General features: G+C 45.4%; 1 protein-coding gene across 1 annotated transcript; it reads left to right on the forward strand.

The window, feature by feature from the left end:
• On the forward strand, positions 1-16795 carry CIAO3 (cytosolic iron-sulfur assembly component 3). The gene is made up of 11 exons (XM_063934868.1): positions 1-321; positions 1488-1583; positions 2099-2242; positions 2683-2815; positions 3136-3270; positions 5382-5500; positions 5767-5896; positions 5968-6040; positions 9575-9712; positions 11255-11412; positions 14998-16795. The coding sequence occupies exons 1-11, from the start codon at positions 256-258 to the stop codon at positions 15234-15236; spliced, it is 1431 nt and encodes a 476-aa protein (XP_063790938.1). The 5' UTR covers positions 1-255; the 3' UTR covers positions 15237-16795.
• Positions 16796-17229: the final 434 nt, after the last annotated feature.

Genomic DNA, 17229 nt, shown 5'->3' on the forward strand with positions numbered 1-17229 from the left:
GAGGTAGTGTGGCGTCTGCCAGGAAACAGACGAGGGCCGATGCCGGGAGTAACTCGCCGCACTGAGCACAGAGCTAATCCTCAGGGTAGACCAATAGATTATCTTGATTCACTTTACGGCAGTGCTATGTGGCCGAGCTCCAGGTTATGATAGAAGTGTCCGCGCTCGCTTTACGGCAGTATGCATTCCAGGCAATGACAGTTCTGCGACAGAAGCATCTGGAAACGTTGCTCGCCTTACGGCAGTGTGGCAGGGATGGCGTCCCCGTTTAGCGGAGTGTTGCAGCTGACCGATCTGGACGACTTTATCGGACCGTCACAGGTGAGCTATAGTGGGTGGGACACGCAGCACTAGGGGTAATTAGTAATGATGAGCTATAGTCCAGTCGTTGGCTGTAGGGATCACTGATCCCTATGAGCAACCTGCAATGCATGGTGGACAGTGTGCTCCTCTCATGCAGTATGTGTGTGTTTCCATCCCATGATCTATAACCCACTTCCTTAAAAATGCTGATATGTCTTAAAGGGCTAGTTAAGCATAGGGATTAATATGCTGAAGTTCATTGACCCTTTATTTACTACTGGTGTAAATACTAAATCAAATGGAAAATGTAAATTAATAAAGGGGGTCTGTCCTACAGGGCTGGTAGATTGATTTCTCCATTTGTTCTGGTTATGCATTGGGTATGGGTTACCGGCGGCCGGGATCCCGGCGGTCAGCATACTGAAGCCGGGATCGCAGTCGCCAGAATACCAGCAAGGGGGCGAGCGCAATTGAAGCCCTTTGCGGGCTCGCTGCGCTCGTCCCCCACTAGTGTGAATAACTCTGGACCTCCTGCCGACATTCTGGCGGTTGGGATCTAGGCGTTGGAATGCAGACCGCCAGGATGTCAGCTACATCCCCTGGCTACACCCTCTGTGATCTGTCACCCCTTTTTTGCTGACTTCAAAATCCCACGTTTTTGCATGTGAACGCGCAAAACCTAGGATTTTTCTCAGTGTAAACGCAAATGACATATGTCCCGGGAATTTGCCAGGTTGATAGACCTGGCAATTTCACTGGTCGCGGTGGAAAAGAGGTATTAGGGGGGAGTTCAATTCAGGGTGAAGGGAGCAAATTGCCGTTGACACGGTTTTATATGCCGGCAACTGTACTGCGTCCTGCACCATGCACCTGCCTGCCTGAATCCCAAATTCGCACAAAAGTGCACGCTACCCCATGGGGTAGCGAACAGGTTAGTGCGAGATTGGGCTGCCGTAAGTGCAGCTGTTGCCGAACTGATTCAGCCAGGCGGATGCCTGTAATTGAATTCCTCCCATATTTACCTGGAGTGGCCCCAGGAAGCCTACATAGATCGGTAAAAAGATACTCAGAGGTAATTATACACGCAATTTCACAAATACTGAAGATAAATGTGCAATTTGGGGGGTAATATTTTTTTATTTCAATGTGAAATGCAGAAGTGTAATATGATTATTGTTTGGTAGGACTGCATTAAGCCAGTTAAGGTTGAGAAGAAAATTGGAAAAGGAGCCGCTAAGATCCGAATTGAAGATGATGGAAGTTATTTCCAAATCAATCAGGTGAGATTAATGCTCAAATTAAACTTTTTCGGGTTCCTTTTCCCACAATAAATTGAATTGAAACAAGTGGTAGAAGAAAAATGGCATTAACCTTCTATGTACAGTAGCCGTCACATCTTGGATCTGGGGCCCAGAATAAAACTTTATAAACTGTGAACGTTTTTTTATTGCATACTTGAGAAGGGCCTATCAGAGGCAGCCATTTTGTGTGATGTACCAATATTCACGAGGATACAGCCTATCATATCGCCAGGAACCAGTGACCTCATTGCTTATTCTCATAAACGCTGGTTTCTCTCAGGATTTTCTGCTTCCAATATTTGTACAAAATGGACGCTTTGTAAAACATTGGAAATCCACTTTCACAAAGTCCTCATTGAGAGACTTGTCTTGCAGTGTGTGATAATTCCCATGCACCAACCATTTTAGTTCTGTCAATGTATCCAGTGTTATTTTGTTGCAGTATTTCAAATTGAACAAGCGTTACTGAATAGGAATCTGTATTTACCTTTCAGGATGGAGCGTCCCAGAAGTTGGAAAAAGCAAAAATTACCCTGAACGATTGCTTGGCCTGCAGCGGCTGTGTGACCTCCGCTGAAAGTATTCTTATCACACAACAGAGCCACGAGGAGCTGTACAAGATACTGGCGGAGAACAAAGTATGTTTTTATATTTTTCAGCTTTTTAAAAAAAAAATTTCAAACTTGTCATTTTAGGAGTGTATTTTGCACTGGGCGAGTGAATGTTTTTTTTTTGGGGGGGTTTCATATATTAATTACCCATATTATGTTTTGTTTATTGACATTTTCTTTATTTTACGTTCAGTCGGGTGATTTAGAACATAGTTAGTCTTTCTGTATGGACACACTGTAGTAGTATTGAGAGTGTGTTTCAACTACAACTCGAGAGGGCCATTGGTAAAAAGTGTTGCCGGAGCGGAGTAACCTCCTCATTTCTGCGTCAGCCTGGTGATATCATGACTACTGAACCTATTAGTGTTCTGGAAAGACTGCACTGATCGTACGCTGAGTCCTGTATTCTCAGAGGATCTCTCCGTCACATAGTCACCATGCGTTTTCTGTTATTGCTTCCTCCCCAGACATTGGACCCGTCTCAGGGCAAGCTGGTTGTGGTGTCTGTCTCTCCTCAGTCCCGGGCTTCTCTCGCTGCAAAGTATAACCTTAATATCCAGGAGACCGCTCAGAAGCTGACGGCGTTCTTCAAGCAGTTGGGTGAGGAGCATAAGCTACAAAGCTGTCATGATCTGCTGCTGCTTCCTGATATTCCCACATTGTCACTCCGTTATTTCTGGGTGCATATATATTATATTCTCTCTAGGGGACTCATTTGGAGTTAGGAGTAAACCCTATAGCTAGAAGATGCAATTTTGGTTCTTGGCAAAACTAAGTGGAGCTACAAGGGGGAGGCATGAACGTGCGGACAGATTTGGTGTTGGGGGGGGGGGGGGGTTTTCTAGGCACATACTGTACTGATGGATATATCACAGGTTATATAATTGTTATTATACCTCCTACATTTTTTTTGTTTTTAGGGGTGCACTATGTGTTTGACACTAGTTTCTCCCGGAACTTCAGCCTGCTAGAGAGTCAGCGAGAGTTTATACGCCGCTATAAGAGGCAGAAGGAGGAGAAGACGGCTCTCCCTATGTTGGCCTCGGCCTGCCCAGGTACAGCCTGCAGGTGCTGCGGAACCTGGCGATACTGTTTTACTGTGGCATGTATTCAGTAGGCTGTCCGTATACAGCTGCTTCCTGTACACCGATGATCCAGTATTGTACAGTGCTCTCTGCAGGACAATTAGATGACCTAGGGGTGAATGTATTATACACACATGAAGCAGCCAGGGAGCTACATCGACGAGATGTATTATCTTGTCTGCGGGAGCGTGGGAGTGAACCCCCCCCCCCCCCCCCCCCCCCCCTTCCCTCCGGCGATCGCTGCTGGAGCACACTGTTGATGCGCTGTGCCTCTCTCCCCGGCCGGCTCCACTGGGCGTGCTTGAGATCTCGCTACTCTCGCGAGATCAAACATGCAGCCCAGAGCCAACAGCCGCTGCAGCCAGGGACATAGCTGTCCCTGGCTGCGGTTTATGTGCAAAACACCTGCAGCTTTTGAAATCCATAGCTGCAGGTGTCGCACGATCAGTGCCACTGACCGCTCATACCGTGCCCTGCACATCGGCCTGCTATCTGTTAGATCTCAGCAGCGATATGGACGGGAGTGCATAGTGCCGCTGTCATACATGCGGGAGAAGCGGTATCAGTGCACAGAACACACGCTGATACCACTTCTTTCTTATATTGATGCTTCTTACATCTGCCCCCTTATTTTTACTGACATATCTTAAAAAAAGTGCCTCTACAGACTGCAATGAGGTTGCCTCCTGGACACAGGACTGGCAGCCATTTTGCTGACTGATCAATACATATTTAGGAGAATGCAGACAGTAGAGTCACCAGGAACTGGGACGTCACTGAGGCTCCTCCTTCTCCATATTTCGGGAACCTGACTGTCACTTCTGTTGATGTCTCTATGTATAGATGCCAGGATCTCCTTATGTATGTAGTAATCATAAAGTGTGTCGCTTCACATACACACAGCTTGCGCCATTGTTCTGAGCCGCACAAACAGATGGAGCCATGCTAGTTGTGGCTCCGTCTGTGACTAGGCGCGCCCGCACACCGATGATCCAGCATGAATTGAATGGAGAGCGTCTCTGTCCGCGCGCCCGGACCGAGACGCTCAGAATGGGAGCGTCTCTGTTCGTGACTAGGCGGACGGATCGCCTAGTCACGCCGGGAGTGCACACCTGCGATAAAGCCGCCTCAGATGAGCGTGGCTCCATCTGTTTCTAATGGCCCCTACACATTTAACGAGGTGCCTAATGGCCGATACGGTGGACAGACGACCTGGCGTGGGGGGATGGGGTGACGGGGAAAGTGAAGTTTATGACGTCACCTGGCCCCATAGCCCTGCATGCTAATATGGACGATATTGTCCATATTGGCTTGCAGGTATAAACGAGTTGGCACCGACGATAAATGACCGCGGGCCAGCGCATCGTTCATCGTTGGTGCCTACACACTGAAAGATATGAACAATTTCTGGTTCATTTCTGAACGAGATTGTTCATATTGGCCGCACACATAGTCAAGTGTGTAGGGCCCATAATACAGATGGGTCCACGGTTATCTTGGCTAGTTTGCTGCGCCTAGGCACAACATGGTTTATTAACATAAACCCTTCATCTATTGTTCTCAGCTGCAATACAATACATCAGAGGATTAAGTCATTACAGCAGGGGATTAAGTCCGACTGCCCAGTCTCAGTTAACCCTATCAAAGGTCAAGATAAACATGGACCCATCTGTACTTGCGGACCCTCTCACTTCAGGAGTCATATATAGGGGCCTACACCAGCAAGAGCAGCACAGAATTGGCGTACCAGGATAACGCCTACCCTGAGCTGCACATTTACTTAGAGCTACAGAAACAGCTGACGTGTTATGTAGGCGCATTTTATACAACGCTTGCCGTGCAAGTACTTACAGTACATTACAGCAGCATTTAGTGCTGAGATGCGCCCCAGCATAATGTAACTGAGTATGGGCAGATGTATTTATCTTCTGTCTGATATAAAAACGATAATGTGATTGTATGTAACATTCGTATGTTTCACTGTGTTCTAGTTCAGGTTATCCTTACCAGGTAGGAAGACCTCGTGGAGACACAGCTGACACAGTCCTGTTGAGCCTCTAGTGACTGATATTCTCTTACAGGCTGGATTTGTTATGCAGAGAAAACCCACGGCTCTTTTATCATCCCATACATCAGCGTCACCAAGTCCCCACAGCAAGCAATGGGATGGCTGGTCAAGAACCACTTAGCACAGGAAAAGGTGAAGCGTACGGTAGATGTCACCTGCTTATAGTGTAGGCAGCCATTTTGTGGAGGAACCACGGTGAAGGAGGTGCAAACCCTGCATGTGCCTTATGCACAGATTATCTCCGGCACCAGGGATGTCACTAATCCTAGTGACCTTGCTATCACAACATGGCTTCCTCCACTCTTATGTTGGGGGAGGGCTCACTGTAATATTTAGGTGACATGGCCCCCTACTCATAATCCACCCCTTCTCTCTCCTTCATGTACTGATCAATGCAGAGCTTGAAGCCAAACCAGATTTACCATGTGACGGTGATGCCGTGTTATGACAAGAAGCTGGAGGCATCCAGACCGGACTTCTTTAACCAGGAGTACGAGACACGAGACGTGGACTGTGTCATTACCACAGGTGGGTTCGCACTTCTTCTAACCATAAAATGATTATCGTGTTAGTGTTGTGCTAATAGACACTTATTATAGGAGAAGTATTGCGGATGTTGGAGCAAGAGGGAATATCGTTATCAGATGTGAATCCCTGTCCCCTGGATACGCAGTGAGTATGATTAAAAAAATAAAAATAATGCACCCACTATAGCAAAAAATGAAAAGCATAGTAGCGCCACCTAGTGACACAAGTGTGTTCCTCCACCATTGTTATTCATGAGCTCTGGAGATCTGATGGGTTTGCACAGGTATTGTGTACATACAGTAGGCCAGTGTACATAGGCCAGTACTAGTTTACTAATATGACCTTGTTTTAATAACGATAATGTTATGTAAATATAGTATATTTTATGGGTGTGCCGAGAATATATGTGACCTCTTGTACAATACAGGGTGATTCAAAAGATGCAGTACACCCTTTTGTTTCAAAAACTGTGCAGGAAATGGGAAAACTGAATACTCCAGTAAGGTGGGCTATCTTTTAGGGTATGTACCGGACATGGGCGCCATCTTGAAATCGGCCATCTTGAATCTAAGTCAGTTGTCCCATTTTCTGCACAGTTTTTGAAACAAAAGGGTGTACTGCGACTTTGACAAGGGTACACTGCGACTTTTGAATCACCCTGTATATCCTTATATGGTGAATAGTGATGTCCGTGCGTGTATTTGGAGGGCAGCCAAGGGACTTGTGTCACTATTCATACTGAAAATGTATCTGAAGCAGTGTCATAAGGGGTTAACATTGGAATCAGTCGTAGAACTTGCAGTAAAATAAACCAACCAATCAAATACTTATTTTCTTTGTTTAACTTGCAGTAGACAGAAAAGAGCTGATTTATTGGCTACTGTGCCAATTTGGTGCAGATTTTGTTCGGAAATAAGCCCTAGGGCTAACTTTACCTAGTGGTGCTTTACAAAGTCTTCAGCGATATTTAAAGGGACAATAATATTCAAACAAAGCCAGAAGTACTCTGTATTTAATGTTGTATCCCTTTAAAATCCAGTGTTTTGAAATCACCAAAGATTTACCTTTGAAGAGCACTGCTTAGTAAATTCAGCCCCTAGTGAAGGTAAAACACACCTAGGGGTAGATTTACTAAAGCTTCTAGAACAGACAAGTGGTAGAGTTGCCAGTAGCAACCTATCAGATTCTGTCATTTTCTAGAATGCAGTAGAGAAATGACAGCTAGAATCTGATTGGTCGCTATAGGCCACTCCTACTCATCTGTCTTAGAAGCTTTAGTAAATCTACCCCTAGACACAGTGATCAGTGTATACCAGCAAAAGTTAATTTGTGTTCCCTAATGCACACTGAGTGAAAAGTAATACTACATAATAATCAGATAATACGGAGAACTTAGTTGCGTATATTTGAAGGCCCTGTTTAGAATTGAATCTTGTAATACAGGTTGAGTATCCCTTATCCAGAATTCAAAATCCCACATTTTTGGGTCCCCTACTGAGATAATGACATATATATGATATTATGTGTATATATAGATATATAATATAATATGTGTCATTATCTCAGTAGGGGACCCAAAAATGTGGGATTTTGAATAAGGGATACTCAACCTGTATGAGGATAAATGTTACCTCTACTCTAATGTGAGGAGACTTCGTAACGTCTGAGTTCCAGGCCTCGTATTTACTGTAATGTATTTTTTTGGTAACTTCTAATACCCTTATATGTTACAGTAGGGAGTACAATTACTCCCATTCTAATGTAGTGCAAATACATTTTATAAAGTCTCTGTATAAATAGGGACTTGTGATGTCACCACTACACCGGCCTTTGGCTTCCTGTGGTCAGAGGACTACTGTCTTACTGCCTATACAATAATAATACGCACTAGGGATACATTGTACTATATATTTACACAAATAAAACGTAAATATAGTTATATCAGGGAAGATTAGGCATCATCAAGAATTTACTACTTTTACAGTGCATCAGGAATAAATATTGTTTCTCTTATGTCCATACCAAAGGCTTTCTTATTTTTTTTTTCGTTTTAGCACGTTAGAATAAACAGGTGGTAACGGCCCATGGCCGAGCCACATTTACAAAAACTGTATTAAATGTACATCTTTAGTAAGCAAACTCTGACAAAACATAAACCCCACACAACAGGGGCCACGCTAGGCTGGCCAGTTAGGATTAGGAACTTTGGGGGTCATTCCGAGTTGCTCGCTAGCTACTTTTAGCAGCCGTGCAAACACATAGTCGCCGCCCACGGGGGAGTGTATTTTTGCTTTGCAAGTGTGCGAATGCGTGTGCAGCCGAGCGGGACGAAAAAGTTTTTTGCCGTTTCTGAGTAGCTCTGGACTTAGCCCTTGCGATCACTTCAGTCTTTTTGGTCCCGGAATTGATGTCAGACACCCGCCCTGCAAACGCTTGGACACGCCTGCGTTTTTCCAAACACTCCCTGAAAACGGTCAGTTGCCACCCATAAACGCCCTCTTCCTGTCAATCTCCTTGCGATCGGCTATGCGAATGGATTCTTCGTTAAATCCATCGCCCAGCAACAATCCGCTTTGTAGCCGTGTGACGCGCGTGCACATTGTGGTGCATACACATGCGCAGTAGTAACCTGTTCGCTGCGCTGCAAAAAACGGCAGCGAGCGGTCAACTCGGAATGACCCCCTTTATGCTATATAATAAAAGGCTTCTCACCTCTATGGGGGGAATGCCAGTGTTTTGCGCGCCGGTGGCCACTAGATGGTGCCCAATGGAGAAATTCAAGTGTTGCTCTGTCCTGCCGTGCACAGCCGCTGGCGCTGACATTACTCTTATGATGTTCTGTCATTTTGACGGACTGGTAATTAGTATAACAATAAGAAATACTTATAGGACTAAATATAAGTATACGTTTCCCGGTGGAATGACATGACTAGTGCATGTACATGTTTTCACTCGCTGACATCAGAACTTCAGGGGTATAGTTACTAAAGTGATGCTTTTTAGAAGTGGGGATGTTGCCCATAGCAACTAATCAGATTTTAGCTATTCTCTTCTAGAAGGTGCTAGATAAGTGATAAGTAGAATCTGGTTGCTACGGGCAACCTCTCCACTTCTAAAACCCCCACATTAGTAGATATACCCCTCTGTGGTAGTAAAAGCTGCATGAGTCATAGGGCCCATCTTTACAGGAGTCGGCAAAGCAGAATGCCGACGGGAACTTGTGGGCACTTAGGTCCTCCGACAGTCTTTTTATCTCTCCAGTTTACCATTGTGCTTCTAATCAGGATGCAAGACTGGGATATTGCTGGAATGGTTCTGGGAACTTGAGAGGACCTCATCTAACAGATTGTCCCAGATCTCAGAACTATTGTGCAAGTGTGATGGTGGAGTATGATGGTGGCCTTACAGCGATGACCCGCCTCTATCACCTTCTTTATGTCTGGGGTACACCTGCCAGACTACAGTAGGATCAGTGACCTGCACCGTTCTAAGCACCCAACTCTCCCATTATAACAAGCCCAGGAAGAAACCAATCAAACCTACGGGACAAACGAAAATGACAAGCGGCTGTCTGTAGTAATTTGTGACCCGTCAGGTTTTTGCTGTTGCCAGTATAGCTGTGATCTGTGGTGTGCACTGTTATGTGATGGTTCTGCTGTTGGATGTGTCTCTGCGCAGGTTCAGCAGCGTGCTTGGCGAGGAGCCGCTGGGACACGAAGGCGGGGGATCCGGCGGATATCTGGAGCATGTGTTCAAATATGCAGCACAAGAATTGTTTGGAATCCATGTGAATGACATCAAATACAAGACCTTAAAGTAAGATGGTTTGTCATTGCATGTCCGGCGTACGGTGTCCTTTATTTACCAGGGAGATATCATCATTTATTCATATTCAGCTGGTCCCTAAAACCCTGCGTATCCTGTACCTGTATCCTGGTCATGACGTGGTTTATTTTCTTCCCATTCACTATTCAGTCATCACATGACCAGGAGGAAATCTCCATCGTTAAGGTCAATGTTGTGATATGAATAATTTCCCCTGTCTGTTTGTTGGGAAGATCTGACATCGCTTGTTCTGTTTGATAGCTGAAGCTGGGAGAGGTATTTCTCTTGCTTAAGCTGTTCTCCCATCATGCCAGAGAGTCATGGATAAAGCTTAGCAGAAGGCCACAGACAACTGCTGCTGTCTTATGTATTGGCCCCCACACATCTGAGATGTATTGGGGTAATCCCCTGACAGCCGGTTCGGGGGATTTGGAATATTTGAACAAGTTTAAAAATCCTGATTCCCCGATCATGGAATTGGACATTTTTAACATGTTTAATTTCATTGCTGAATTGCCATTCATCGATGACCGCCTATCAGCGGATCAGATCAGCAGGGTCGGGGGATCGCAGGTGTCATCACGGGGTTAGTGTAGGGGCTGGAGACTGGACTAAAGGGCAGAACAAGGGGCCCGCACCTGGCTCACAGCAGCATATTCTCGGGGCCAGACGAGAGGCAGTATCCCCTGACCATCGGCTTGTGTAGGCTGAGTTTTGTTTGTTGAAACGGAGACAGCTTTAATTCCGTCTCTACCGTGAGTGGGCGTGGTTATCATAGCCCCGCCCCCTCACAGACATAATGCCGTGCTGTACGGGGGGAAGGGGGTGTGGCCTAATTTAGTGAAATGCCTGCCTCCATCAGAGACCTGCTACTATAACAGGTAGGGTTCTCCCCCCCCTCTCTCCCTCTCCCTCTCCCTCTCCCTCTCTCTCTCTCTCTCTCTCTCTCTCTCTCTCTCTCTCTCTCTCTCTCTCTCTCTCTCTCTCTCTCTCTCTCTCTCTTCCCCCCCCTCTCTCTCTCACGCGTATGCACAGGGCCGCCATCAAAATGGGCAGTGAGGAGAATGCCGGCAGGCGGCTGTGCGCAACGAAGCTGTGCTCTCCATGCTGCGGGCTCGCTGCACTCTCCACAGGTTCTATTTCCACTCTGTGGGTGTCGTCATTCTGGCGGTCGGGATCTCGGCGTCTGTATTCTGACCGCCGGGATCCTGACTACATCCTGTCACAGTGAATGGGCCATGATATCTGTGCTCCACCCCTGTTGGCCATGGCAGCACATACACTGCCCAATGTGGCCGATTTCCAACTGAGAAAATATCACATCACATCAGCCAGATAATTGTAGCATGTGTGCCCAGCTTACTGTGTGAGTGGCTCCATCTTGGGATTGATGTGGATTCCAGGGTGGTAGCAGTGACGGCCATAATATACTGTAAATAAGAATATAATGTAGTAGTTCCCCGCCACACTTCCAGCTGATAGGAAAACCTATTTATAGATGCACAATGGTGGTTTGCCTTTTACTCTGTCCAGGAACAAGGACTTCCAGGAGGTGACGCTGGAAAGGGATGGGGAGGTATTACTGCAGTTTGCACTGGCGTATGGTTTCCGGAACATCCAGAACCTGGTGCAGAAACTGAAAAGAGGACGCAGCTCCTATCACTATGTCGAGGTGATGGCCTGTCCTTCAGGTAACTCATTTCTATTAGCTCTTTTTACTTGAAACAAATGGCACCAGCTCAAATTGTGTTTTTTTTTATTTTTTTTAAATCATGTGTATTTTATTGATTTTCATATGAATAGACAAACAAAAATGACAACATACAGAGGACATTAAGAGCAGTGATCAGGCAAATAACACATGCATTCCCAATGACAAAGCATAACAAGTAGAGAAGCGTACATGGAGGAGGGGCTTTAAAGAAAATATGTCCAGGATCGGCCGGCATCTCGCACCTCCAGCAAACTAGAACCCTTTTATGCCCCCAAGTGTAATGATTTGCATCTCCATAATGTTTCTCCGCCACCCTGAAGAGTGGTGGTGATGCAAGAAGGATCCATGGTTTCGTGCTGCTGTTTCCATATCCTCACCCTACCATCTATGTGGCGTCATTGAAAACGTGATTAATCTGACCATGTGACGTGTTTCAAATCATTTCCTGTCCAATTCCTGTGTTCCTGAGCAAACTGGAGGTGATGCACCCTGTGAACGGACGGTTCCGTACGAAAGCCCTCGCCGCCTCGCGTCCCGCCCCAGTCACAGAATGGCGTTTAGGTCACACGGGACCTGGCCAATTAGGGGATTCCCGCTTGCCGTCAGTAACCGCCTGTTACTGACTCTACCCACTGCGTAGTGGGCGGGTACTATGCTGCCGCCACCAGACTCCTCTTTGCCGTGGCGTCTGGAACCACGATTCTGCTCTGTATGCGTCGACCTGCTGTCTTACCACCCCTGTGTGGTGTTGACAAATCCCCACTAGTTGTTTGCCCAAGCAAGGCACGGTAGCAGGCGGAAGGTGGAGCTTGGAGATGCTGGGTGTACCCAAAACAGCCTGAAGAACGGAGCTATGTTTGGCATAGCTCTGCAGGTCACAAGATGAAGCAGTCGTCTTGAGGCAGAAAATTTTTATTTATCCAAATCGTTCTAAAGAGAACTCTTCCCTATTGCTAGGGGAAACAGCATACAGCAATATATTCACAGCAGAAAGTAGTTGGTATAATACCTCTTTACACAGGGCAGTAGCCCTCCTTTTATCTTACGCCAATACATATACCACAGGGGGTAGTCTCACCCTGAGTTTTTTCCATCCAATCAGGATATCTTACAAAATATAAATAAATAAATTAAATTTTAAAAAGGATATAACTGCAAAAAAGCAATTTCCTCCTTCCTGTCACACACAACGTTTGGTGTCATTTAAACTGCATCCTTTACCACCTGGCAGTTTACAATTCGCCTTTGATACATTTATCACATGGCTTCAAAATACGGGTTGCATTTGATTTCTCATACAAATGTTCCTGTCTCTTTCACATTTCCATGCAAACCCAGTTTTGGCTTATCACACAATAGGAGATGCTGGAAGCCCCTACAGAAAATGTTTGCCCACCAAAAGGACTGCTAATCGACACCTATCCCCTGCTGGAGCTAGGACAATTAACATATGACTTGCTATGTACAAGTTGCTGAAGAACAATTGTCAAATTAGAATCAAAATAACTCATACTTTTCTCATAAGTGCTTTGTCCATGCAGTTCTCTAACTGTGCAGTCCATCTTTCTCCAACTGTGCACTGCGCAGTGATATAACATATAACACATTATTAAACATGCATTTATAGAACATGGCATCAAGCGCCAATTCGTCTATTTAAACATGGCGCTGGGGATGGAGGGTTAACCCCTTACGTGCCATGGCTGCCATTGTCCATGTGGCTGACGGGGTTTCCGGCTACACACCCTGTTTGCAACAGATATCAATGGCGTATGGACAGGCCTTCTGCTGCTGTAGCCTGTGTGTACTGTTCATTGAGAGGCCATCTGAATTGGTGTCTGAATCAAACTATCCACACTGTTGTTCATCTGTGGGGCTGAACAAGTTTGCCCACACTCTCTAATCCGCTTGAGCATCCAGTAGCAATTTATGACCACAGGCCTTGCGCTCAGACCCAGTTTTTTTTTTATCATGTATAAATAGAATAGCAGCGCTTGTGGGAACAGGGGTATAACATTCAATAATAATTGATTAAATGCAGAGAGAGACGGAAATACCCAATTACTTTTTTTAATAAAAAAATCATCAATACATAAATTCAATTGCGCTGAATAAATGTATAAAATATATAGTACATAGGTAGAGATCAATATAAAAACACCTGTAATGACATGGTTATGTACTGCCGCAAACTAGAAGAATGGATATCAACTCCGGGGGATGAAAAGGTTAATAGCAAGTCATGATCAGAGGGATCTCCTCCCACTACTTTGGACCTGCCTCAGCCACTCCGTGGGCCTCATGGTTAGCGCAGTTTCCACCTCGCTCACCGCTGACTTGAAAGGTTGGGTGTGCAGGACATTGGGGACCGTCCGGTGGCGTATATGTGGTGCATCGGCTGACTACAAGGTGTCTTTAACCTCCAGGAATACACTGCAGACTTATGACTTAACCCAAGGACGCTCGGGCTCCACCAGCCACCTGGGAGGTAATTCAATCACTTGCACATTGTTACACCAGCCGCCAGCTTCGGCCCCGTGTGCCAACATCGACTGTGATCAGCTACAATTTCAACCTGTGTTTATGGGCACATTGTGATTGACATCCCTAAGAATGGACTACAGTCTTTGCTACAAATAGCTACACGTTTGTACAGTCGTTACATTTATACAGTTCAAAGCAACTGTCATTACATGAATTTAAACATCTCGGCTGAATTGCAACATTCTCAGTAGAGACTCACTGCTATACTATTTTAGCTTTAAATGAAGGAGATCCGCCTCATCAGGACTGGTTATTAACCTTTTCATCCCCAGGAGTTGATTTCCATTCTTCTAGTTTGCGGCAGTACATATTCATCTCATTACAGGTGTTTTTATATTGATCTCTACCGATGTACTATATATTTCATAAATTTATTGTGTAATTGAATTTATTTATTGATGATTTTATATTAAAAAAAAAAAAGTAATTGGGTATTTCCGGCTCTCTCTACATTTAATCATTTATAATTCAATGTTATACCCCTGTTTCCATAAGCGCTGCTGTTCTATTTATACTTTATCTTTATGACGTTTAAAGGCTTTGCATGGATCCTTTTATAGCGGATAAGGGATCAGTGTTCTAACCATTCTTCATACTAAACGGTGCTTCAGTTAGTGTGGTTTTACCAGTTATTGATCAGCTGGCCTGCTCTGGGTACTCTGTAACAACTGCCGACCTTGTACAATTCACCGGTGCATTCGTTTTGCTAATGCCCGCACCGCTGCTGCGTTCAAAGCCCGTCGGATCTCATAGTCTACCCATTATTTGATAAGTGATGCACGTCATTAGCCTCTACGTATCTTCACTTTCAGTCCTTGAACAGACTCTGACATCCTACGTCGGCATTATCCGTGCAGTAGCTCCTTTGCATAAAGTCGCCTGGTGGTTATAATAATTTTGCGGCTCAGTGTGTGTAGCCTTGGTTTCTGACAAAGACAAATCTGTGCTTAGCAGTAAACAAACTTTCATTGTTTATCTTTCTTTCCTGTGCATTGAGGTTGTTTCTCTGTTTTTTTAGGCTGTTTGAATGGCGGCGGACAGATCCGCGCAGAAGGAGAGGCTGGCAAGGACTTGCTCCACAGGGTTGAGCAGCTGTACGCCTCTGTGAGGTGTGAGCCACCAGAGCGGGATGACCGAGTGAAGGAACTGTATGATCAATGGCTAGGGGGCAGAGACGGTGCCCAGGTGGTGGAGGCCTTACACACACAATACCACGCCGTGGAGAAAATCTCTTCTGGACTCGGTATTAAATGGTGATCGGTGGACAGAAGTCTGCATTATACAAATGCGTTCTATGCGCTGCTTCTGGGAAGCTGTGAGGACAAGTGACATCACCGTGCTTCTCAACATCTGTCCTTCATATCCATGATCTGCTGACCACGTCCCGTGCTAAGATCTCACACCTGTATCCTGATAGGCCTCACCCTCTGTGCACACGCCAAGCCATGACTGTACTGGGAAGCCATAGGCAATTGGGAGCTGTGCTTATTATACCTAGGCTTGCCATAATATCCCTTTAATCCGGGAAACCTATGATTTACACAGGTTCCATGGCTGGCTCTGTTTTTACTCAGCCAAGTGTTAATCATAGGTATCACGTATTAGAGGGCTATTACGGCAAGCCTGATTATACCGATAAAAATTCCAAAAAGCCTCTTATGATCCGCTTCTCTCATCTCTCCCTCATTGGGAGGTCCAGAATAAAGGCGGACGAATGAGAAGATGCTCCTGCGCGCATTGCCTTATTTTATTCTGATTAGTTGCTGTATGGGTATGCGGTTAGCATACCTCTTGTCGGGATCCCGGCTGTCACAATTCCAATGCCGGGATTCCGACAGGGGTACCATACCGCCGCCGATATACCGGCGAGTTAGGCGATTCCCCCTCTATGGGTGTCCACGACACCCATAGAGGGAGAAAAAACCTGTGGTGAGCCTAGCTTCGTTGCGCTCTCCCCCTTTCCGGCACTCTACCGCTCGGGATGACAAAATCGGGATAGAAAGAATACTATATAGCTTTATTGGGTGGAAAGAGAAACTCTGAGGTAAGAATATTGCATTATTTAGTGTTGGTGTCTCTTCGTGTCTTGGTATATATAAAATATATGTATATACAATCTAATCTGTGACAGCAGGAACCAGTGTTATAGCTTCATTCAGTAACACATATGACGTCCGGTTCATGTGCAGTGAGACAATTGCTCGCGGGAGGGACAGCTGCACTATAGTATTGCTGTTCTAGCTCTGACTTACTGGAAAGGTTGTAATGTATTTATAGAAAAAATATATATATGTTTTACAATCCCGTTGCGCAAAATTTGTATACATATATTTAATTTATGAACACGTTTGATTCTTGGTATAATATAAAGGGGTGAATCAATGGCAGTTTAAGAGAGGAGCGGGCCTGTGTCCAGGCTGTTTGGACCCTTTCCTCTCCAGCAGCAGCACTACTGTAGACTCAGGCAGCTGGCTGTGTACCAGTCTACTGTGCATGTGCAGGGCTCTTGGAACATGGCGCCAGTGCCTTGTTCGCCGGGACATCTCTGTTACACATGTGCAAATCACTGGGAAAATGGCCGCCGCTCAATTTTCCCAGTGATTTCTGTCTGCGGCGCCGGCCACAGCAGGACTCAAGAGTGGTAAGCATAATTACATGGGTACAGGGTGTTCAGTGTGGACCCGCTAGGAGCCCATGTGCACCGCACTCCTTGCACCCCTTATCGACATGCCAATTGTGTGAACCTTAAAATGATCATATTGAATTGAATTATATTCTATTGTGTTGGTCATTAAATCTTGTTTTTGTTGCATTGATCTCCATCTGCCTTAAAGTACACACATACCTTATACACAATGGAACCCATATACGAAGTTTGATACAAAACCATTTTGATGCATGCATCTTGGGTTTTGCGAATAAGCCCAGATTTCGATCAGAGCGCGCAGGCTTACAGGAAGAGATTGCGGATTAGCAGACGCTTACTCCAGCTGGTAGACATAGCCTTGCTACGTATGGAATAATATGTCCCCTAATGAGGCCAATTAGTGCAAAAAATAAGAGTCTCATTTACAGCCCAAGGTTATTAATATGAGCAGGATGCAGGTTAGGGGAGTTCCTGGCTGCAAATCCATTTACATTTCATAATCTTGTGATATAGGTATCACCTGTGAGCCGGCAGTAGCAGGGCTCACCCTATACCTTGTAATGGGATGAATTTCTACCCTTCCAGTTTCACTATAGTGAAGAA

Source organism: Pseudophryne corroboree, chromosome 7 (genome assembly GCF_028390025.1).
Source record: "Pseudophryne corroboree isolate aPseCor3 chromosome 7, aPseCor3.hap2, whole genome shotgun sequence".
Classification (NCBI taxonomy): domain Eukaryota; kingdom Metazoa; phylum Chordata; class Amphibia; order Anura; family Myobatrachidae; genus Pseudophryne; species Pseudophryne corroboree.

What these genes read in the sequence shown, in the direction of transcription:
- CIAO3 (XM_063934868.1), top strand. Translation starts at nt 256, where the DNA reads ATGGCGTCCCCGTTTAGCGGAGTGTTGCAGCTGACCGATCTGGACGAC. An exon ending in AGATACTGGCGGAGAACAAA is followed by an intron (nt 2,243 to 2,682) that starts GTATGTTTTTAT and finishes CTTCCTCCCCAG; the next exon opens with ACATTGGACCCGTCTCAGGG. An exon ending in GGTGATGGCCTGTCCTTCAG is followed by an intron (nt 11,413 to 14,997) that starts GTAACTCATTTC and finishes CTGTTTTTTTAG; the next exon opens with GCTGTTTGAATGGCGGCGGA.